The 26,579-nt window shown below is 34.5% G+C and overlaps 1 protein-coding gene across 1 annotated transcript in view; it reads left to right on the plus strand.

The window, feature by feature from the left end:
• LOC136034817 (DNA-directed RNA polymerases I, II, and III subunit RPABC1-like) overlaps positions 1-26,579 on the plus strand; it is a 72,824-nt gene that overhangs the window by 17,209 nt on the left and 29,036 nt on the right. Inside the window, exon 3 of the mRNA XM_065716253.1 lies at positions 24,106-24,167. Coding sequence (XP_065572325.1) covers positions 24,106-24,167 — 62 coding nt within the window. The remainder of the gene's footprint in view (positions 1-24,105; positions 24,168-26,579) is intronic.

Genomic DNA, 26,579 nt, shown 5'->3' on the forward strand with positions numbered 1-26,579 from the left:
TAGCTTTTGCTTAAGAACCGTCATCAATTCAAGGAACAGCTCGTTCGCGTCTTGCTGAGCAAAGGGAAACGCTGACATTATTTGCGTAACAAGTAGCATTGGATGAGCATTATTGTTCTTGTCAAGTCTACTGTATACATCTTTCATTGCAGATACAACGCCACTGGTAAAAACCAATAAAAAACTAAAAAGAAAAAAACTAAAAAAAATTTTCATCTAAAAAACTAAAAAAAACTAAAAAAGGTAAAAACTAAAAGAACTAAAAAAGAAAAAAAAACTAAAAAAAGGAAGAAAACTGAAAAATAAAGGAGAAAAAGAAAACTAAAAAAATATAAATAAAAATAAAAAAACTAAAAAGATAAAAACTTCAAAAAAAAACTAAAAAGAAAAAAGAAAAAAACTACAAAACCTAAAAAAAGGTCAAAACCAATAAAAAAACTAAAAGGGGAACACTGGGACACAAATGACGACCGGGATACTGGGAATATAAATGACGACCGGGACACAGGGAATGTTCAATTAGCAATCACCATCAACAAAGCTCAAGGGCAATCATTAGAATCATGAGGTATAGATCTGAATATGGATTGTTTTTCCCATGGACAATTATATGTTGCATGTTCAAGAGTCGGTAAACCTGACAATCTAAATAAATGACGACACTCAAAGAGAAAGCGACCGGGACAAAAGGAATGTTCGATTAGCAATCAACAAAGCACCGGGGCACAGGGAGTATAAATGACGACGACCGGGACATAACTACAAAGGGGACGCCGGGGTGCACAGGGGGATATATAAATGACGATGGCGACTCAGGGAATGGTCGATTAGCAATCACCATCAACAAAGCTCAAGGGCAATCATTAGAATCATGAGGTATAGATCTGAATACGGATTGTTTTCCCATGGACCATTATATGTTGCATGTTCAAGAGTCGGTAAACCTGACAATCTATTTATATGCACAGACAATGGGACAGCAAAGAATGTTGTATATTCGCAAGTTTTACGTAGTTAAAAACACATATATATATATATATATATATATATATATATATATATATATATATATATATATATATATATATATATATATATATATATATATATATATATATATATATATATATATATATATATATATATATATATATATATATATATATATATATATACTAGCTGTTGGGGTGGCGCTTCGCGCCACCCCAACACCTAGTTGGTGGGGGCGCTTCGCGCCCCCCCAAGCCCCCCCGCGCGCGTAAGTCGTTACGCGCCATATTAGTTACGCGCCATTGTAGTTGTGTCCCTATGTCCCACCTGTGAATATAGATAGATATATATATATATATTGTTTGTTTTTTTGTTTATATTTTGTTTATATTTTTGTTTTTTACCTTTTTTTATTTTTTTAGTTTTTTTAGTTTTTTAGCTTTTTTAGTTTTTTTTATTAGTTTTTAGTTTTTTTTTAGTTTTTGCCTTTTTTTAGTTTTTTCAGTTTTTTTTTAGTTTTTAGTTTTTTACCTTTTTTTAGTTTTTTTTTAGTTTTTTAGCTTTTTTAGTTTTTTTTTCTTTTAGTTTTTTTGTAGTTTTTACCTTTTTAGTTTTTTTTCTTCTTTGTATTAGTGTGAAATAATTCAGACGTCATATGCGGACAAACACGACGTCACTCGACAGACAGACAGACAGACATAACCCACAAACAACTTATTTTTATATATATTTATTCATATTTTTTTAGTTTTCTTTTTCTCTTTATTTTTCAGTTTTTTCCTTTTTTTTAGTTTTTTTCTTTTTTAGTTTTTAGTTTTTTTTAGTTTTTTACCTTTTTTTAGTTTTTTTTAGTTTTTTTAGTTTTTTAGCTTTTTTAGTTTTTTTATTAGTTTTTATTTTTTTTGTAGTTTTTGCCTTTTTTTATTTTTTTTCAGTTTTTTTTTAGTTATTAGATTTTTACCTTTTTTTAGTTTTTTTAGTTTTTTAGCTTTTTTAGTTTTTTTTTCTTTTTAGTTTTTTTGTAGTTTTTACCTTTTTTAGTTTTTTTCTTCTTTTGTATTAGTGTGAAATAATTCAGACGTCATATGCGGACAAACATGACGTCACCTGATCCACACACAGATCCACACACAGACAACTTATTTATATATATATTTATTTTTATATATATATGTTTTTAACTACGTAAAACTTGCGAATATACAACATTCTTTGCTGTCCCATTGTCTGTGCATATAAATAGATTGTCTGCTTTACCGACTCTTGAACGTGCAACATATAATGGTCCATGGGAAAACAATCCGTATTCAAATCTATACCTCATGATTCTAATGATTGCTCTTGAGCTTTGTTGATGGTGATTGCTTCTTTTGATTCCTCGGCACGCTTTCTTTTCTGACTTTCTCTATCAGCAGCAAGTTTTTTGGCATAGACTCTTTGAGCATCTTCATCGGCTTTTGCCATTGTAAGTTCATCAGTCATTTTAAACTTAAACATTAATAGATTTCTACGTGAACATATATGTCTTAAATATCTTTAATGACGTCACCGTCATAGAAAAAATGACGACAACTAACTTCATGACGCCAGTCGACACAGAAACATGACGTCACCTGATCCACAGACAGACAACTTGTTTTTATATATATAGATAGATATAATTCTAAAATTGTCAGGTAATTTTCTATTTTGAAATAATTGGGAATTGCAATCTTTTAGGTTGAAAAGGCAGATCCATTGGAATCATGAGAATGCGTGGAATAAGAAAAGCCTCACCCTCAAAAGGCCCTGTCAAGATTGTTGCCTCTATTACGTTATAACAGACATAACACGTCACTTGTGTCCCGGTGTCCCGGTCTGTAGTTTCGTTAGTCGACAAACATGACGTCAGACGACAAACAACTTCATGACGACATACAGCTCAATCCTTATAATGACGTCAGTCGACAAACATGACGTCAGTCGACAGACAGACAAACAACTTATTTTTATATATATAGAAGATGTATATATATATATATATATATATATATATATATATATATATATATATATATATATATATATATATATATATATATATATATATATATATATATATATATATATATATACTTGTGTCGACGTCAGTCGACACACAAACATGACGTCACTATATATATATATATATATATATATATATATATATATATATATATATATATATATAATATATATATATATATATATATATACTTGTGTCGACGTTAGTCGACACACAAACATGACGTCACTATATATATATATATATATATATATATATATATATATATATATATATATATATATATATATATATATATATATATATATATATATATATATATATATATATATATATATATATATATATATATATATATATATATATATATATATATATATATATATATGTCTTGACACGGGCAGTGAACGGGGAATCATGTTATTCCTCTTTTTTCTGTCCTTTTTATGGGGTTGTCAAGCACAGGCAGTAATTTTGATGTATTTTTGCGACCTATGCGGGTGCCCTTCGGGCACCCGCACTTGAAAATTGAATCAAGCCCAATTGTATAAAGTGTTGCGCAGATCTTGGGTTGTAGAGTTTCGTAGATTTTTGAACGGAAGTCATGGCCAATTGACGAAAAAAGCCAAGACAAATTGTCCAGGTTAATTTTACCCCTTGGATGGCCGTTGTTACTGTCTCCCATTTATGCTCCATGCAAACGTGTCTTTTTACAATGACGAACTAGAGTCGTACCGGTTGGAGGTTCTCGCTGGGGAACAATCGCAGGTTGACTACAAGTTGACTTGGATGAAAATTTTCCTCTCATGCATATCACTCCACAATGCTGAACTAGAGTCAACCTGTTGAGGGTCTGTGTCCCCGTTGTTGTTGTTTCCCTGTGTCCCGGTCGTCATTTGTGTCCCGATGTCCCAGTCTGTAATTTCTCTTTGAGTGTCGCGGTCGTCATTTATATTCCCTGTGTCGCGGTGTCCTGGTCGTCATTTGTGTTCCGGTGTCCCGGTCTGTAATTTCTCTTTGAGTGTCCTGGTCGTCATTTATATTCTCTATGTCCCAGTCGTCATTTGTGTCCCGTTGCTTTGTTGATGGTGATTGCTAATCGAACATTCCTTGTGTCCTGGTCGCTTTCTCTTTGAGTGTCCCGGTCGTTATTTATATTCCCTATGTCCCGATGTCCTGGTCGTCATTTGTGTCCCGATGTCCCGGTGTGTAATTTTGTTAATCAACAAACATGACGTCAGTTGACACACAAACATGACGTCACTCGACACACACACACAGACAACTTATTTTTATATAGATAGATAGATAGATAGATAGATATATTTTTGAAGTTACTAGTTTTCTACTCTTTAAGAAATTCAATCCCTTTTCATACTGCAGTCTTTTTAAAGATATTTGATTATTCAAGCAAGCCGATTAACAGACAAAGCGTAACAGACATAACCCACAGACACTTATTTTTATATATTCTTTTCAAAATAAGATATAAAAATATCTTTTCAAAGATATTTGAATATTCAAGCAAGCCGATTAACAGACAAAGTGTAACAGACATAACAGACAGACAACTTATTTTTATATATATATATATATATATATAGATAAATAGATAGATATATTTTTGAAGTTACCAGTTTTTTACTCTTTATGAAATTCAATCTCTTTTCATACTGTTGTCTTTTCAAAGATATTTGATTATTCAAGCAAGCCGATTAACAGACATAACAGACAGACAACTTATTTTTATATATATAAATAGATAGATTTTTGAAGTTACCAGTTTTTACTCTTTAAGAAATTCAATCTCTTTTCATACTGTAGTCTTTTCAAAGATATTTGATTATTCAAGCAAGCCGATTAACAGACAAAGTGTAACAGACATAACAGACAGACAACTTATTTTTATATATATAGAATCAAGTTTAAACAATTTATTTTTTAATAAATATATATATATATATATATATATATATATATATATATATATATATAATAGCTGTTTGGGTGGTGCTTCGCGCCACCCCAACACCTAGTTGGTGGGGCGCTTCGCGCCCCCCAAGCCCCCCCCGCGCGCGTAAGTCGTTACGCGCCATATTAGTTACGCGCCATTGTAGTTGTGTCCCTGTGTCCCACCTGTGAATATAGATAGATTTATATATGTGTTTCAAACTACGTAAAAATTGCGAATATACAACATTCTTGACTTTCCCATTGTCTGTGCATATACAAAGCTGTATGTACTAATAATGACGTCATATGCAAACGCTCTTTTTACAAACAAACAAACATGCATACACACAACTCGTTTTTATATAGATAGATAGATAGATAGATACAATACAAATTAACTGCGTAAAACTTGCGAATATACAACATTCTTCGCTGTCCAATTGTCGCTGCATATAAATAGATTGTCAGGTTTACCGACCCTCGAACATGCAACGTACAATTGTCCATGGGAAAAACAATCAGTATTAAGATCTATACCACATTTTTCTAATGATTGACCTTGAGCTTTGTTAATGGTGATTGCAAATGCTAATCGAATTGGGAATTGCAATCTTTTAACTTGAAAAGGCAGATCCGTTGGAATCATGGGAATGCGAGGAATAAGAACAGCCTCACCCTCAAAAGGCCCTGTCAAGATTGTGGCCTCTATTAGGTTTTCCATTGTTTTTTTTTACGGCAAGTCGCGTGCCATTGCAAAGCTTTGGTGGGTTGATATTTCTTAAAAGTATTATTGGTACGCCTATTTTTAGTTGTAGCACGTGTGGTGGAAAGCCTGAAGGATCTATGGAATTTAAAAATTCAGATGGATAATTAACCGCTTCATTTGGTTCCAAAACTGTGTCGACTGACTTGTAAAGGACTGCCTGGTCTCGAATCTTGGTCAAAACAATATTGTTGATTTCGTGGACGTCTATATTTCTGGGTGCGAGAATCGCTCTTTCACTTAGCCATTTATTATTTTTATAATTTTTTAGAATATTCGGAAATACTTTTTCAATCAATTCATTTTTGGACGTCACTAAATTACAGAAATCAGCAGGTAGTTGTATACGTCCTGAAATTAAGTCTACTGGGAGCTTTCCGTTTCCAATTGCCAGCAATTGATCTGAATATGTTTGACCAGAGTCATCGTTTTGCAATCGGACACGAATATTTGTAGTTAATTTTAATATTTTTACGTGTTCCCATAAATTAGAATTTTTCAGGCAAGCATTCACTTCGTCTGCAGGAGTTGATCTAGGTATTATAGGTAATGTTTGCCTGAAATCTCCCGCAAGCAATATTAATGTGCTGCCAAAGGGTTTCGACTTCCCTCTCAAATCTTTCAAGCATTGATCCAGAGCCTCGAGCGATTTTTTGTGTGCCATTGTGCACTCATCCCAAATAATAAGTTTGCATTGCTGCAATACTTTACCCATCCCAGATGATTTGGAAATATTGCACGTGGGAGTTTCTGTAGAATGCAAATTCAGAGGCAATTTCAAAGCGGAATGAGCAGTTCTTCCACCAGGCAGCAATGTTGCGGCTATTCCGGACGACGCAATTGCCAACGCTATATCATTTTTTGATCGAATTGATGCCAGAATCAGTTTTATCACAAACGTTTTACCAGTACCTCCTGGCGCATCCAAAAAGAAAATTTCTCCAACGTTGTTATTGACACAATGCATTATCGTATCATAAATGTTTTTTTGTTCCGACGTTAACTTGGAAATGTTATTTTGTACATGCGACAATAGATCACTCGTACTGTAACTCTGTTCACGATCCAATTCTACACATGTCGAAACAGCAGCGATACGGTTAGGTGAAGGCATTCCCAAATCCTGAAGAGGTTTGTTTGCCATACGTACGCACAAATCTTCTATAATAACTAAAGTGTAGTTATAAATTTCTGCTGTAAAATCAAAAGTCATATCTGACGTCTCTAACTGTTTTCGATGGAGTATATCTTCGGACATTTTTGACTTATATTTTTCCCATAACTCTGTAGGAGCTGATGGAGAGCAAGTTGTTAAAATGATGCCAAACAATGCAGAATTTGACTTGGGGTTGACGTTTCGCACGCGTCATTGATGCAGTTATCCCAGTGTTGGTCATTCTCCAATAAATTCAGAGCTTGGCATGCACTACGGTAAGTGTCATGTATAGTACCGTTTACAGTTCTCAAATACTCAAAGGATGTCGGACCGGGTACATTCACCAAAAGCAGGCGTAGAAAGAAGCATTCATGTTGATTGGGGTGAACGGTTTAGAGTCTTCCTATCGTGGTATCTTTGAAGATGGAAGGTTGGCCGTCGACTGACTTACCCTGTTTTCGACGTTCAAATACTTTATTTTTAGTATTCCACGTGTAATACGAAGGCACTTCAGTATACAGCAGGTTTTTTGCAAAAGAATCATTTTTGCAAAGCGAAAAAAAGCTGTTAATGTTGTATCCGGTGGATTCAGGACTCTTTGTTGCATGTTGGTTTCCGTGAAATAAACACGTTGACCATTCTGTAAATGTACCGCTAAGTGAACAACAGCTGGACTACGTTCATGTATCGGAAATGAAAGAATTTGCCAAACATCTTCATTACTGCTTATGTATCTTCCAGCCTGATATTGTACGATTTCGTCGATATCTTTGATTTCGGGCTGCAAGCCAAAAACTGCCATGTCACTGCCTTTGTTGACGTATTTACATATGTATTTGATTGCCTTTACGGAGTTACAGTATTCAACGTTTATGTGTGCATTAAATGTTTTTGATAATAATGGGGAATATGGAACAACCCACTGGTTATCTACTTCGATGGTGGTACCGTTACGCTTCTTTATTATTGCTGTTTTACCGCCATCTTCAGTAGATCTTCTTCTATATTGTGGGTAACCATCATTGCCACTAATTGTGTTTGATACTAAAAGTCGAGGATATTGCTTTGTGCACCTTCCTTTGGCCATGCATGGTGAATTTTCGTTCAGTGCACCGCAAGGTCCATGTATCATATTTTTTACAATAATATCATGTAACCCCTTATCGACATTTTTATCAGGTATTTCAGCGGAAATCACATCATCAATTTCGTTCGAAGTAATTTTTTTATGTAGCCAGGTTAGTATATGTGCGTGTGGCAAGCCTCGTTTTTGCCATTCCGCTGAGTACATCCAGCATCGCACTGACCCAAACACTTCAAGTTTTACTATGTAGTTTATCAGTGATTTCAACTTTTGCCGGAAGACACGGGCCGTAATGTCATGCCTATGAACCGCCGATTGTCCTTGAAGTAAAAGCTGCAGTATCTCGTCCCAAGATTTATTACATGTAAATGTAATAAATAAATCTGGGCGACCATAGAGACGAACATACGCAATAGCATCTTGAGCATATTCATGCATATGACGGGGACTGCCAGCAAATGACGAAGGTATAATTGTTAATCTTCCAACGTTTGTGGTATTACCGTCATTTATGACTGCATCTCGCAAATGAATGTATTGTTCAGAGCGGAGCTTGGGCTGATTCAGGCGGATATATAGCAAACGTTCTGATTCAATTTTAGCATACATATCAACGACAAATTGGTGAAACAATTCACGGCATTTTAAAATATAATTTTCTTCATCCTGCCGAATCATTAGTCTATAGGAATAATAATGCATTGCACTGCATTTCTTATTCATTTCTTTGTTAGTGGCTGGATTCATCAATTTAATATTAAAGTGATAGCCGTCGGCTCCATCCCAAAAAATGATAGGATATTGTAGGGCATCGTAGCATCGATGAGTTTCAGCAATTCTTAACAACTGAGCGTTTCGCTTATGAAGAATAATATCTCGAAGTAAAAACTGATCACCGACCATAACGATTGCCACTTCGTCGATAGTTGGAGCATTGTATCTACGCACATGTTGGCCAGGAGGTGTTTTGTCAGCGGAAATAACAATTTTATGCGTATCAGTAGGCATCAAATCGATGGTTGTTTTGAACAGACGCACCAAATTATTATTTTCGTGGAAAAGATGTTGCAATTGTTAAACGATTGTCCTTTCAATGTTGGGAGAAATTTCGCAAGGTGCATTCAATTCAGAATTTCTATCACTGATGAAGTACAATTGTAAAAATTTATGATTCTCGCCTGAGAATGGTTGAAGGGACCCTACTCTATGATAAATTTGCCCTTTTACTTTGAAAGTAGACATAAATTGATCCGGATTTTCGATTTGGGCTCCAAACGACGTCATTTGGAAACATGAGTTGTATTTTCTGATTTTTGACAAAAAACGCTTAGATTCTGACGTAGTTCCAGTAAGGAAAGTCTTCAATGGCTCTGGTGGTGCAGCCAATAGAGAAAGTTTAACTTTTCCTGAGGCGCAACACATTCCCATTGTTTCACCATTGAATTTCAAGGCCTTGCAATAGGGACAAATTTTAGACATTGTCCCGATTTGAACACATCTACTCAAGCTATAATCATCGACTGGGCTGTGCCTGAATGCCAGGCGATAACTTTAGCGTTGCTCTGGTAATTCCTCGGCACGCTTTCTGTTCTTTCTTTCTCTATCAGCAGCAAGCCTGATTTCTTGCTGTTCTTGTGATTCCTTGGCACGCTTTCTTTTCTTACTTTCTCTATCAGCAGCAAGCCTGATTCTTGCTCTTCTTGTGATTCCTCGGCACGCCTTCTTTTTTCACTTTCTCTTTTAGCAGCAAGTCTGCTTTCGCGTTGCTCTGGTAGTTCCTCGGCACGCTTTCTGTTCTTTCTTTCTCTATCAGCCTCAAGCCTGTTTCCTTGCTGTTCTTTTGATTCCTCGGCACGCTTTCTGTTCTTTCTTTCTCTATCATCCTCAAGCCTGTTTCCTTGCTGTTCTTTTGATTCCTCGGCACGCTTTCTTTTCTGACTTTCTATATCAGCAGCAATTTTTTTGGCATAGACTCTTTGAGCATCTTCATCGGCTTTTGCCATTGTAAGTTCATCAGTCATTTTAAACTTAAACATTAATAGATTTCTACGTGAACAAATATGTCTTAAATATCTTTAATGACGTCACCGTCATAGCAAAAATGACGAAAACTAACCTCGTGATTAAATATCTTTAATGACGTCACCGTCATAGCAAAAATGACGACAACTAACTTCATGACGTCAGTCGACACAGAAACATGACGTCACCTGACAGACAGACACACAGACAGACAACTTATTTTTATATATATAGATATATATATCATGAAAAGAGAAATCACCAATGCAATAGCACAAACACACACAAAAAAAAAGAGTTACAGAAGGAGAAAAGGAAGACTGTTTTCCTAAACCAATGATCAATACAGACCAGCACTTGAATGAGGCCCTAACCCTACTCATCCATGCAATCACATAGGTCAAACAGCATAGCCACACACAACCAACCACAAAGAATAATCCATGGACAGGCAGTCATGTCGTCAATAAGTATAAGTCGTCATTTACCAAACAATATAAAAAATATAATAAATAATATAGACAAATAATTCAGAGGCAACACCCAACACAAGGGCTCATCAGGAGAACACACCGGCCCATATAGGGTTTCGCCACTTCAAATTCTCTACCCAGCACAGTGTCGTGGCCACCACAGAACATCCATGGCATCCCCGTGTCGATTGACGTCATGTTTGTCGACTGACGTCATTATAATGATTGAGCTGTATGCGTCATGAAGTTGTTTGTCGACTGGCGTCATGTTTGTCAACTGATGAAATTACATACCGGGACACCGGGACACAAATGACGACCGGGACAGAGGAAATATAAATGACGACCGGGAACCTCAAAGACAAATTACAGACTGGGACACCCGCTAGTATTATATATATATATATATATATATATATATATATATATATATATATATATATATATATATACTAGCTGTTGGGCAACACCTAGTTGTCAACACCTAGTTGGTGGGGGCGCTTCGCGCCCCCCCCCCCAAGCCCCCCCGCGCGCGTAAGTCGTTACGCGCCATAATAGTTATATATATATATATAGGTATAATAGGTATATATATATATATATATATATATATATATATATATATACTAGCTGTTGGGCAACACCTAGTTGTCAACACCTAGTTGGTGGGGGCGCTTCGCGCCCCCCCCCCCCAAGCCCCCCCGCGCGCGTAAGTCGTTACGCGCCATAATAGTTACGCGCCATGATACGTCCCTATGTCCTACCTGTGAATATAGATAGATATATATATATATATATATATATATATATATATATATATATATATATATATATATATATATATATATATATATATATAATGGTTTTAACTACGTAAAACTTGCGAATATACAACATTCTTTGCTGTCCCATTGTCTTTGCATATAAATAGATTGTCAGGTTTACCGACTCTTGAACATGCAACATATAATGGTCCATGGGAAAACAATCTGTATTCAGATCTATACCTCATGATTCTAATGATTGCCCTTGAGCTTTGTTGATGGTGATTGCTAATCGACCATTCCCTGTCCCGGTGTCCCGGTCGTCATTTACATCCCCCTGTTTCCCCCGGTGTCCCCGTTGTAGTTGTGTCCCTGTGTCCCGGTCGTCATTTATATTCCCTGTGTCCCGGTCGTCATTTGTATCCCGGTGTACCGGTCTGTATATACATTCGTTTTTTAGTTTTGTTTTTCTCCTTTATTTTTTTCCTTTTTTTTTCTTTTTTAGTTTATTTAGATTTTTAGATTTTTTAGTTTTTTTATTAGTTTTTAGTTTTTTTTTCTTTTTAGTTTTTTTGTAGTTTTTACCTTTTTTTTAGTTTTGTTAATTTTTTTTTTTTACTTATGTCCTGGTCGTCATTTATACTCCCTGTGTCCCGGTGCTTTGTTGATTGCTAATCGAACATTCCTTTTGTCCTGGTCGCTTTCTCTTTGAGTGTCGTCATTTATTTTTTTCTTTTTTAGTTCTTTTATTGGTTTTTACCTTTATGTTAGCTTATTTTTCAGTTTTTTCCTTTTTTTTTTATTTTTTTTTTATTTTTTATTTTTTTAGTTTTTTACCTTTTTTTAATTTTTTTATTTTTTTTAGTTTTTTTAGTTTTTTAGCTTTTTTAATTTTTTTATTAGTTTTTAGTTTTTTTGTAGTTTTTGCCTTTTTTTAGTTTTTTCAGTTTTTTTTTTAGTTTTTTATTGGTTTTTACCTTTATTTTAGCTTATTTTTCAGTTTTTTCCTTTTTTTTAGTTTTTTTTAGTTTTTAGTTTTTTTTAGTTTTTTACCTTTTTTTAGTTTTTTTAGTTTTTTTAGTTTTTTAGCTTTTTTATTTTTTTATTAGTTTTTAGTTTTTTTGTAGTTTTTGCCTTTTTTTAGTTTTTTTAGTTTTTTAGCTTTTTTATTAGTTTTTAGTTTTTTTGTAGTTTTTGCCTTTTTTTAGTTTTTTTAGTTTTTTAGCTTTTTTATTTTTTTTATTAGTTTTTAGTTTTTTTTGTAGTTTTTGCCTTTTTTTAGTTTTTTCAGTTTTGACGTCACCTGATCCAGTTTTTTCAGGTGACGTCACCTGATCCATCCATCCACAGACAGACAGACAACTTATTTTTATATAGATAGATATATATATATATATATATATATATATATATATATATTTACATATATATAGAGTACCGGAAGCCCGGTGGCTTCGCCGCTGGGTTTTGGCACTCGGCACGCGACAGGCTTCTATATATGGATTCTCGTCGTCACTTGTCTTCTAACCGCAGACCTTAGCCTCTTCTTTATGTCAGAACGGAACCACAGCTTCGTTAAAACCACCGTGGGAAAAATATGAATTCTTCCTTAAAGTTCTGACCTATGTAGATCGTTCTGGTGACCTGGAATGTCAATGATGTAATATATATTATAATTGTTTATCGTTTAATTAATAAAAAAAGAAATATCACTCTAAATGACGACCGGGAACCTCAAAGAGAAATTACAGACTGGGACACCCGGACACAAATCACGACCGGGACACAGGGAATATAAATGACGACCGGGACCAGGACACAGGGATTGTTCGAATAGAAATTGCAGACCATGACACTGGGACACAAATGACGACCGGGACACAGGGTATATAAATGACGACTGGGACACTCAAAGAGAAATTACAAACTTGGACACCGGGACACAAATGACGACCGGGACACAGGGAATATAAATGACGACCGGGACACAGGGACACATCATTAGAATAATGAGGTATAGATCTGAATACGGAATGTTTTTCCCATGGACAGTTATATGTTGCATGTTCAAGAGTCAGTAAACCTGACAATCTATTCATATGCACAGACAATGGGACAGCGAAGAATGTTGTATATTCGCATGTTTTACGTAGTTAAAAACATATATATAAATAGTTTTTAGAAATACTTTTTAGAAATACTTTTTAAAAATTTTAATATTAAAATAAATGACAATGATAAAATGTTCCCTTTCCTATATTGGACTGTAAAATTTCATAAGAATCCCCCTAAACCACGGTTTATTGCTGGAGCAGCTAAATTTCCAACCCGCATTGCTGCTACTGACCTCTCTTTAATTTTAAAGGAAATTGTAAATAAACTTAAAACCTATTGTTCTATTATTAAAAAATTTTCGAATCTTAATCCATATTGGAGTGTTAATAATTCACTACAGGTGATAGATTCTTTAACAATGGTTTCAGCTAAAAGAATTGAGTCTTTCGATTTTGCGACAATGTATACTAATTTATCACTTAATTTAGTGTTTGATAATTTAAAAACTGTTATAAAGAAATCTTTCCTCTTATCTAGTAAAAGGTTCTTAAAAATAGACATTTATAATAAAAAAGCTATATGGACAAACTGCTTTAATACTACAGTTAACTTGAGATGTTACAGCTTGGATATGATTTTTGAGTTATTGGAATTTGTTTTATACAATACTTATATAAGATTTGGGGGTGATTTGTACAAGCGAATTATGGAAATTCCCATGGGGGGGGGGAATGCCAGCTCATTTATAGCTTACTTGTTTTTAAGTCAACTCAAATATAAATATTTGATGGATAAGAATAATCCAATTAATTTAAAACATGCTTTGTCAAATAATAAAAGATATTTAGATGATATTTTGGTCTTAAATTATAAGGATTTCATTGATATTTCTAAAAATGTATATCCATCAGAGCTTATTCTTGAGCCTAGTAATGGCGCTGGTCATGAAGATCATTTCTTAGATTTAAATATTAATATTTGTGATAATAATAAATTAAGTTTTAAAATGTATAATAAAACGGATGATTTTGATTTTGAAGTGATTAGTTTCCCATTCCCTGAAAGTAATATACACTCAAATATCACATATTCAGCGTTTTTCTCACAGTTACTTCGTTATGCAAGGATTTGTAGTAATTATATTGATTTTAAAAATAGATGTAAAATCTTAAGCCAAAAATTGATATCAAGAGGTTTTTCTGCAAATAAATTAACTTGGCAATTTAAAAAATTTAGTTTTCATTATAACGAACTTTTAAATAAATATCAAAAGAATTATCTACAAATACTTAAAGAAATTTTTAACTAATTTCGGAGGTTCGAGAAATGTTGTCACAGCGCCATTTATTTTGAATTGTGTTTCTAATTTAGCGGATTTTCTAAAAAATTAGCCACATGGTAAAGATGAATTCTATAATTGTTTAGTTCATTCAGGTTTTTTGCAATGTGTTAATATTTGTGATTTTGTAAAATTTATAATATTTAGTTTACCTATTGTTGCTAAAGGGAGGGATATATTAACAGGATAAGCTTGTTTTGGTGTTACTTTGTTGTTTTACATTTGCTGTTTTTTTTTCATAGGCATGTATTTTGGGGGTGATACCTGACGCGGGGATGCCATGGATATTCTGTGGTAGCCACAACACTGTGCTGGGTAGAGAAATTAGAATGGCGAAACCCTATATAGGCCAGTGTATTCTCCTGATGAGCCCTTATGTTGGGTGTTGCCTCTGAATTATTTGTCTATATTATTTTTTTTATTGTTTGGTAAATGACGACTTATACTTATTGATGACATGACTGCCTGTCCATGGATTATTCTTTATGGTTGATTGTGTGTGGCTATGCTGTTTGACCTATGTGATTGTATGGATGAGTAGGGTTAAGGCCGCATTCAAGTGCTGGTCTATATTGATCACTAATTTAGGAAAACAGTCTTCCTTTTCTCCTTCTGTCTCTTTTTTTTTTTTTTTTGTGTGTTTGTGCTGTAGCATTGGTGATTTCTCTTTTCATGATATATCTATATATATATATATATATATATATATATATATATATATATATATATATATACACCAACTAGGTGTGTTGGTGTATATATATATATGTATATAGGTATATGTAGGTATAGGTGTTGGGGTGGCACGAAGCGCCACCCCAACAGCTACTATATATATATATATATATATATATATATATATATATATATATAATATATGTATATATATGTAGAGTACCGGAAGCCCGGCGGATTCGCCGCTGGGTTTTGGTACTCGGCACGCGACAGGGTTCTATATATGGATTCTCGTCGTCACTTGTCTTCTAACCGCAGACCTTAGCCTCTTCTTTATGTCAGAATGGCACCACGGGTTCGTTACAACCTCCCTGGGAAAAATATGAATTCTTCCTTAAAGTTCTGACCTATGTAGATCGTTCTTGTGACCTGGAATGTCAATGATGTATCACTCTAACAATAACACGTTTTGTTGGTAGTTGGCAGGGCTTCCTTCCACCCTTCGGTATATGTTCGTCGTTTATTTTCAGGTGGTAGGAGAACTTTTAAGCGACGTTGTCTTTTCACTCTAGAAAATGCCAAAAATAACATTTCATGATTAAAAACTGGACTACTAAGGTCGACACCAACAAATTTAAAAATTTGCACTTGCGACTAATGTATAGTCATGGCAAATGGGGGTCGAAAATGTGAACTTCTGTTCCTGTTTTTTCCCCGTAATGATGTTCACCTTTATTATGTTGTTGCATAATTCAGTAACTATAAGGTGGGTCTCATTACACATACCTTCTGAAATATTTAATTTGCGCAAAAACATAAATATCGTATTCTTCTTAACTTTTAAGTCATGTCGTGGTAATTCTGCAGTTTCGTTTGAATTAACAAATTTTTAGAGTAAATTCAGTTCCTTCTTTTTCTTTATCTTTTACAGAATCGTAACTTTTATACGATTTGTTTTCTACTGGGAGCGATCGACAATTTTCGTATTTATTTTACTAACTTTTTTGTTGATTGAAGCTAAAATAACTGAATTCTTCATCAAATTGAAACTTTGTTTAGATATATATTCTCCAAAAGCTTCTTCAATTTAATTGCCTCTGGAAATTATGTCTTCTGGTAATTCAATTTCATTAAAGAGATTTTTAGGAAGATTTCCATTTCCCAGTTCAACGTTGTACTTTGCAAATGCTTCTTGTTCAGCGTTAGTCCGCATATTTTTATGAAAGGAAATTTGTTTGAAATACTTCCAAAGATGACTTTCTTTTATTGATAAATCGAGTGTTTTAATGCGGTTGCTTCGAGGTTGAACTAGTAAGCAGTGTCGGAAATTACCTCCAGCCACTAAAACTTTCCCACCAAATGGCAAGTTTGGATTTGCAATGGGCTACAACAACTGATCCATATTTTGTAAGCCATGCTTAGGAAGCATGGGTGCTTCGTCAAGTAGGAAAATATCTACTTGAAATAATTCTAAAGCTGGGCTTGAACCAGGTCTTATACTTGATGCAGAATCTGAGGAAAGTGGAATTTTCAAGCCAAAGGTCTTGTGTGTTGTTAGTCCTAATGGCAATAAAGTCGCTGCTATCCTCGTATAAGCCATACATTTTACTTTCTGATTCTTGCCACAAAGAATGTGGCACAAGGTTTTACAAACAAATGTTTTACCGGAACCACCTGGTCTATCTATGAAAAAATATTTTTTCCCAACATAATTAGGATCATTGACAGCATTTAAAATATTGTCAACAACATCAAGATGTTTTGCTTGCAGAAGCTGATACATACTATCTCCAGTAGCAGCTGACTGCTACTTCAATATTGTCCATGCCGTATCGTTCCACCCAAAAACTAAAACTTTGGTTGTCATCGTATTTAACTTCGATGCAATAATGGCATAAGCAACTAGAATATAGAAGTTCCACACTTTGGTCATTTTCATAGGTCTCAATATTGTCCATGCCGTATCGTTCCACCCAAAAACTAAAACTTTGGTTGTCATCGTATTTAACTTCGATGCAATAATGGCATAAGCACGCTTTAATGCTAGATAATCTGATAAATTATTTCGTTGCGCATGTCGAATAAAAACTTTCTGTCAAATGATTTTTGAATCCTTCCCAAAGAGCTTTTGAATTTGCAGAATTACCAAACAAAAGAATCTGTGCGAAAAGTAATCGCATTACAGAAGGCATTTTGGACAGTGCCGACTCTTCTAGGGTGTCAAACCACTGTTTATCGTCAAATTCAATGCCATGAGCGTTGAATTCTTTCTATATGCTTTTTATATGTGGAATAAACAATGTTATCAACTGTTTAAGATCTTCAAAACTTCTTGGATTCATCACATGATACAAAAGCACTCGCAAATAGAAGCACTCGGGAAAAGACACTGAATTTACGTTGTGAATGGCCATTCCATCTATAGTGTTCAGGTATTTCCCAATAATTGAAAAATTCCTTCTTTTTCATTTTGTTTTAACGCCTTTTTGTGTCGAAAATACGCTTCCAACATTAAGCCTCATTGTCCATTATCTACCAAATCTTCTTGGGCCTAGCTATTATTTTGCATTACGGAATATCGTGGCAAAGAAACTTTTAAACGTTGAACGTCATGGCTCTTTTTTATATCATAACTAAATAGTCGCCAGCATGCTTCAGTTGGTGTAATGCAGCGTCCTTCCACATAGGTTTCTGCTTCATTGTAAACCATGTACCTTTTATTTTCAACAATCTTTATTGAAGCACAATCATGTCTATTGTAGATGTATTTATACAGATACTTTATCGGACGTATATTTCTTACATATTCGACACTTATGTGGCATTAAAATTTTTTAGGCATATGAGGATTATATTTGGTGACATGACGATTATTACGAGTAATTTGGCGATTGTTAGCATCTTTCCGATAAACATGACAGTCGTGTAAAAATTCTTCTATATTTATTTTGCCTAATTTGGGATCATAACGACGTCGATACTTTGGTTTTTCATCATTCGATAGAGATGTGACTAAATTGTACTGCTGTTGAAAAATCGAGGTGGCACTGGAATGTTCTATTTTTATTAATCACACAACACGCATTTAGATTAAAATTCCCACACAGATTATAAATCATCCACTTTAAAACTAATTCTTTTAATAATGGATCTTTGGAATTTGGAATTTCAGCTGAAATAAGATCATCAATTTGAACCGGATTTTGGATTCGATCATGAGGACTTATGATCGATAGCAAATGCATATGTGGTAGTCCACGTTTTTGAAATCAATCTATATATATATATAAATAAGTTGGTTGTGTGTGTGTGTGTCGAGTGACGTCATGTTTGTGTGTCGACTGACGTCATGAAGTTAGTTGTCGTCATGTTTGTTATGACGATGACGTCATTAAAGGTATTTAAGACATTCGTTCACGAAAAAATGTTTAATTTTAAAATGACTGAAGAACCTACAATGGCAACAGCCGAGGAAGCTGCTCAAAGAGTCTATGCCAAAAAACTTGCTGCTGATAGAGAAAGTAAGAAAAGAAAGCGTACCGAGGAATCACAAGAACAGCAAGAAAACAGGCTTGCGACTGATAGAGAATTTAAGAAAAGAAAGCGTGCCGAGGAATCACAAGAACAGCAAGAAAACAGGCTTGCGGCTAAAGAACGCAAAACCGCGCAGTTAGATGAAAATCCACCTGGACAGCGAGAGTCAAAACATATCAAAACTGAAAATGATAGCGATGATGATTGGGATTTTGACTTGGATAAGGTCATCAATGCCTACCAGATTTAAGTTAAAAAAAACAGAGGTTCGGCGATATGTACTTCATAGTGACGCTGAAAAATAAAGAAGAAAAAGAAAATTGAAAAAAAGGTAAAAAACTAAAGAAAACTAAAAAGAAAAACACTCAAAGAGAAATTACAGACCGGGACACAAATGACGACCGAGACAGAGGGAATATAAATGACGACGGGGAACCTCAAAGAGAAATTACAGACTGGGACACCCGGACACAAATCACGACCGTAACACAGGGAATGTAAATGACGACCGGGACACAGGGACACAGCTACAACGGGGACGCCGGGGGCACAGGCGGGATATATAAATGACGACTGGGACACAGGGATTGTTCGAATAGAAATTACAGACCGGGACACCGGGACACAAATGACGACCGGGACACCGGGACACAAATGACGACCGGGACACAAATGACGACCGGGACACAGGGAATATAAATGACGACCGGGACACACAAAGAGAAATTACAAACTGGAACACCGGGACACAAATGACGACCGGGACACAGGGATTATAAATGACGACCGGGACACAGGGACACATCATTAGAATAATGAGGTATAGATCCGAATACGGATTGTTTTTTCCATGGACAATTATATGTTGCATGTTCAAGAGTCAGTAAACCTGACAATCTATTTATATGCACAGACAATGGGACAGCGAAGAATGTTGTATATTCGCATGTTTTACGTAGTCAAAAACATATATTTATATCTATCTCTATTCACAGGTGGGACATAGGGACACAACTACAATGGCGCGTAACTAATATGGCGCGTAACGACTTACGCGCGCAGGGGGTGGGGCGCGAAGCGCCACCCCAACAGCTAGTAGTATATAATTTTGCTGCCACCTCTCCAAATATGTGTCCCTTATCAAGATCAATGATTATATCGTCAAATTTCAGTTTTGAAATTCTAGTAATGAGATCGGGAAAATCTTACTTTTGCATTTACGAATTAATCATGTTTTGAGGCTGTCTTTAAGAAGTCGTGTAACATCTACTTAGTTTTCACCCATAGTTGTTTTCTGGTTGTATTTTATCCAGTCAATACGATCAAGCTCAACACGAATATCGGTATCAACAAGGTACTGTTGGAAACGTCTTTCACCAAAACGCAAAGCATTAAAACTAATCCGACGCAGGTCGGGTGTCACAGCTTGCACAGAGAAGCTTTTCGCGTGTTCAGGTCGAAAAGCGATATGATACCTCGCTAATTCAAGTGGTGCTATTTGTTGACGACTTGCATAAGGTGATTGAAGCAGCATATTCCTTGACCATCTGAATTTCCAGTTGGACAAAATATTTGGTAGACAAGGGGCTCCACATGATGGTCGGTATTTTTTAAAATGACAAGATTTTTGCCACTTCGTTTTACAACCATTTCATTTCGTCGAGAACTATGGTCAGTATTAAGAGTAAGCACAGCACATACTTCATTACGTGCAGGAGAGTTGAACCATCTATAATCTGCACCATCTGGCAAAGTAAAAATGAGTTGCACGTTTGGAGGCTGTTGTCCCAATGAAGCAGCAAGTTGATTTGCATCATCTTCCACTCCTCGCATTTTTTTGTAACTATTGGCATAGTCGTTTGTGTCTCTCAATATTTCTTTCAAAGATTCATTATATGACGAGAGATCCAGTAACTTAAAGTATGTGCGAGACGTTCCTCAACAGCTTCATTGGGATCTAAAAAGTACATTTGGCCATATGAAGGGGCTCAATTTCACCTTCAGTAGTCTGTGACGAATGTGCCCTATATTTTCCGGCTATTTATGGTTCAATCATTGCTTACGTTGAATGAGTTCAAGTTTCGAATACTGTTCAGAGAGCAAGTGACATCCTAAAAAATGGCAAATCAATTCATTTGGTAATTGAGGTGATGACATTGTAATTTGATCATGCAAGTAGTAATCTCCAAATGAATTACCAAGCCGCCCAAGACAAACACAGGTACGCATGCTCCTCCTCCATCCCGATCTATTCAACGCCTCCGTCTTTACAGACTTCCAGGAGGTTCCCAATTCCTTTGAAATGGGAACTTCTTTATGACATCCTGCCACCTCAGACGAGGACGACCTAATTTTCTGTTTAACCCTTGAAGGTTGGCCGAAAAGGACAATCTTCAGCAATCTGTCATGCTTTATCCGCAGAACATGCCCTAGCCATCTCCACCTTCCTTTCATTATAATCCTAGAAAGCGGGATTGAACCACATTTTCGTAGAGCCTACTGTTTGAAATACGGTTAGTCAACCGGGTTTCCTGGACAATCCGTTGGCAATTTCTCTGGAACACACCTAGTAAATTTTCATGTGCTTTTTGCAGCGCCCATGCTTCAGAGACATATTTGACCACTGCCAACACTGTAGTTTCCAATATTCTGATCTTGGTTTGCAGACTTATCTTCCTATTCTTCTAAACTTTTTTTAACTGTGGAAAAAACACCTTGAGCCTTGGCTATTGTACTTTTAACATCTTCACTGCTCCCACCGTCTCTACTAATAATGCTACCAAGGTAAGTGAAGCTGCCCACCTGATCAATCTTTTTGTTACCCAATATCACCTTTTCATCTTCACCTATTGCTAGCCTTAGTGATTTAGTCTTCTTAACAATAATTTTCAAACCTATTCTAGCACCCTGAACTCGCAAAACCTCTAAAAAAATCATTCATTTTGCTCACACTTTCATCTAGGATGCTTAAATCATCAGCATAATCTATGTCCATCAGAGTTTTTCTTCCCTGTTAGATTCCGTTGCCTTTGTTCCTTAATACAAGTCCATCAAAATGATGCATGTAAAGGGGGATAGAACACAACCCTGCTTAACTCCTGATTTGATACAAAACCAGCTGCTAACCTCATTTCCTACCTTAACCGCAGCAGTGTCATTCTCGTACATAGCTCTAATCACTTTAATGTATTTGTCTGGTATACCATTCAAGGATAAGACTTTGCTAAAGCTCTTCTATCAACAGAATCGAATACTTGGTCATAATCTATAAGATTGAGAACCAAAGGTGTTTGACACCTCAGGCACATCTCAATTAGTAACCTAAGAGTGAAAAACTGGTCGACATATCCTCTACCTTTTCTAAAACTGCACTGTTCTTCTCTTAAAACTTTGTCTACAGCATCTCTCAGTCTAAAAAGTATCATATTACTAAGTAATTTGCTATCTACAGAGACCAGATTAATTCCTTGATAATTATTATACTCACTCGTATCACCTTTTTGATACAGCTGTTTAAATAAGATTTTCGTAAATTCGTTAGGTACTTCCCCTTTTTCAAAAATCATATTCACAATCGTCAGTAACTTACTTCTCACCGCAGAGCCACCATATTTAAGAAACTCATTTACCACATTATCAGCACCTGGAGCCTCATTATTTTTTAATGCTTTTAGTACTGTGGCTAATACTACTAATGAAGGGGGATAGATATTAAAATTTTAATCTTCTGAATACTGATTTATTTCTTAAGGAAAATTAAAGTATTCACATTGTGTAGATAGTGGCTTTAAGACTTTCATAAATGCGGAATTCCCTCACATAATTTCCATCAAGGTGGCACTTCTTTTATGTAGTTTAGTCCCTGTTTCTGAAACTATGTAAACTTTTCCTGTGCTAATATTAATGATGAGCAAGTTTAAAATTAATGCGGGTTTCAGATTTAGAAGGAGCATACATGATAGATTTTGTTATATCATATATTATAACCAAAACTGTGCTTTTTAGAGCTTTAGTTTCTACTGACAAGGGTTGCTTCTTACTTGCAGTTCTTTACGACGTGCTGTTTGATCCAAGGCTTTGGATCTTAATTATGAAAGAGACTACCGCTCCCTACTTTAGCCCTTGTTTTTTACGTCTAATATTCACATTACCTTAATTTGCACTTTGAAGCAAATTAAGACCCATTTTGACCCATGAATGTCTCCCTCGGAACATTTATTAGCAGGGGGCTCTGAAAAATCAAAATTAGTTATATTATTTCATGGTTTGTCAAGGCAAGTTCTTAGAGCAGATTTTTTATAATGATGCTCACTATGGACCAGGAGTGCCAGGGAGCAACATCCCTAGGAAACAATAAAACATTGAACAATGTATATAAATAGAAAGTTAGAGATATTTCTGTTTAAACTTCTGTAAAAATAAAGTTTTTGGTTGGTAAATGTCTATATTAACCTTTTATTTTGTGTGGGCTAAGTGCATATTTAGGAAGAAATACACAGTTTTGCATAAAAAAATAGCTGAAGCGCTGCTTCACTGAGGCACAATCTTTTATACTACTTTAAAAAGGCACTATAACTTTCCTTTCTAATGAGCGTTCTCCCGGTATTCTAAGACCATAGGTTTGGTAGACCGGTGAAAAACAAATAAAAAACATCAGTGATCATCCTTTTAAAAAAAATCCCCTTTTTGTAGATATAGGCTTGAAACCTCTATAATAGACTTCTTTTACTTGCTGAATTTGATGGTATAATTGTTATCTGGATCTTTTGGGTTGACATTTCCCACATCCTTTCTTAAAATAGGGGCAAGCTTTTAGCTTGAGTCGCTCCTTACATACAGTTCGTCAACACGAACTGTTTGATTATGGATTTCATAACTTACTGTTTTTAAAGTTAAATATTAAAAGCTTTGATAAATCAAACCCGAAATCGAATATTTGATAATCCATTTTAATATAAAAGCAGATACAAGTTCGCCAATGCTGGGATTGTTTTCTTCTCTCTTTCTCTTCTTTTGATTTATACTTTCACCAGATTACTAGTTCATGCCGTGTGTTTGAAACCATTCAGGTTGTGCCTACTATTTATTTTTGATGGCTATGCAATCAGTCTTTTGCCCAGCTCTTTTTGGTGGCTACTGTCAACATGTTCATCCGTATGGGTGCTCTTTTGCCACCCCATATGTACCCTCTGACTTAACCGATGAGCCATACCTTGAGACAAGCAGCTCACAATAGTTTTGTTTCTTTTTCAGTGAAAGAAGGCCAAACCGGATAGATTTGACAATTCTCGTGGCTCATAGTGAGGATCCAACTGGTAAGACCAATGAATGCAAATTATATATATTTAAATGTTTTATATATTATATAAAAACATTCTACAGGCAGATAGAAAATTTAAGCAAGAGAAAACTGGTTTTAATTTCAATAAAGCAGTAAACAAAAATAAAAACTAAACTACACTTTGATTTAATAAATTTCTGAATATTTTTGCCCCACGTCCGAGAGCTTTTTTCAACGGGAAAAAAAGAAGAAGAAAAAGATCAACCAAAAGAGAGAAAACAGAAGAATTTTTCTTTTAAACAACACACACAAAAGAAAAAAAACCGACTACTAAACACACGAAGAAGAAGGAAGAAAAAAAAACAATAAATGAATAAGAACAACTCACATTATAAAGAAACTTCCAGCACTGATATTATAATCTTAAGAATGTAGCCAAAGCAAAAGTCTTTAGGGAAACTACGGGTCACTCTCCTCTCAACAAATTTGTGTAGGCTATAGTAGTAGTAGTTGTAGAACAATTTTATTAGAAATAAATATTTCTTAATCAATAGCACAACATAAGCGGAGCTCGCGAGGCTGTGCTAAATTCAAAGAAAATAAAGACACAATATGGAGAATAAGAAAATATGGAGAATGAGATCATATACCGAAATCAATTAAACACATAAATATTGCAAATGAATAATTTATGTAAAATTAATTTTAGTTAATATGTTTCAAAAGTATATCTACCGAGCAACTCCACACGTAAATCAGACTTAAACTGGCCAAGGCTACCTATTTCCTTGATATCTATACTCAGTTTATTCCAAAGTTTTGAAGCTCTATAAATAAGTGAAAAAGAAGACCTACTTGAAACTAATCGAGGAACCTTAGTATTACCTCGTATCCGAGTAATGTGGTGGTGAACATCAGACCTCTCACAAAATATTCATGTAAAACAATCAGGAAGGCTATCACTGTAATACCATATATAAAAATCAACGTATAAAAATCGTGAAATCCAGCGGCAGGCAATATATTTAAATCTCTATACACAGACCTCAAAGACTCCTGGTTCACAACACCACAAAAAACTCGGATAGTATTATTCTGGATCAAGCGGATTGGACGAACTATCGAAGGGAAAGTAGCAAGCCAAATCGACGAGCAATACAAAATGTAAGGGTGAATCAGGGAAAAGTATAACAATCGTAGAACATTTGGGGGGGGGGGGGAATATGTTTTAATTTTCGCATGATACCTAAGTTACGTGACAATATTTTCGAAACTGACTTCACATGATCTTTAAATGATAGGGTTTCATCAACATTGATTCCGAGGTATTTTTTTTTAACAGGATACCTGCGACTATACCTGCAACATGGACATAGGAACGTCACGATAATAATTTATATGGTGAAATAATTTATGGGGTTATCTTTCAAGAAACTGTGAACCCATCTCCCTGTCTAAAGCCTAGACTTTAGACAAAGGACATAGCTCCTTAATTCTATAGGTAATCAATATGTAATCATTGAAATAAAAAAAGAGGCAGCAAATGGCTAGTGAAGCCATTTGCAACAGCTTGCAATGCCAGGAGCAGGAGCACTGCTTCAATTATAATTAGTTTCCAGGGTATTATTACTAATACATTTTTGGAATTAGAAGATACCAGCCTTTAACATTAGTGGTATCCAGTCTGCACAGAGTAAGCTGTGTTAGCCTGAGAAAATCCTGGCTTATAATAACAGGTTAATCTAAGTAGGCCTATGTTGCCCTGGAGCTTTTCGATAAAAAGCCATAAAGGATAAAAATTAAAAAAAAAACTAAAAAAAAATAAAAAACAAAAAAGAGGAACAAACTAATAAAGAATACAAATTAAAAAAAGAAGAAAAAGAAAACAGTAAAGGTTCTAGTAAAAAACTAGAAAAAAACTAAAAAGAAAAAATTAAAAATAAAAAAAATTAAAAAAAACCTAAAAAAAAAAATAAAAAATAAAAAAAGGTTAAAAAACTAAAAAGAAAAAAAGTTTAAAAAAAACTAAGTCTGAAAAATGAAGAAGAAAAAGAAAACTGAAAAAAAGTAAAAAACTAAAAATGAGAAAAAAATAAAAAAATAAAAAAAAACTAAAAAGAAAAAACCTGAAAAAACTAAAAAATAAAAAAATAAAAAAAAATAAAAAAAAATAAAAAAAAATTGGAAAAAAATAGAAAAAATAAAAAAAAATAAAAAAAAATAAAGAAAAAAAAATTAAATAAAATAAAAATTTAAAAAAAGGTAAAAAAAATAAAAAAAGGTAAAAAAATAAAAAAAGGTAAAAAACTAAAAAGAAAAAAGCTAAAAAACTAAAAAAAAGAAAAAATTGAAAAAGAAGAGAAAACATATATATATATATAAAAACTGGGAATTGCACAAATATTTCAATATATTTTGAGAATAGATTAAAGTAATTCGAAAACCT

Source organism: Artemia franciscana, chromosome 13, assembly GCF_032884065.1.
Source record: "Artemia franciscana chromosome 13, ASM3288406v1, whole genome shotgun sequence".
In the NCBI taxonomy this organism is placed as follows: Eukaryota; Metazoa; Arthropoda; class Branchiopoda; order Anostraca; family Artemiidae; genus Artemia; species Artemia franciscana.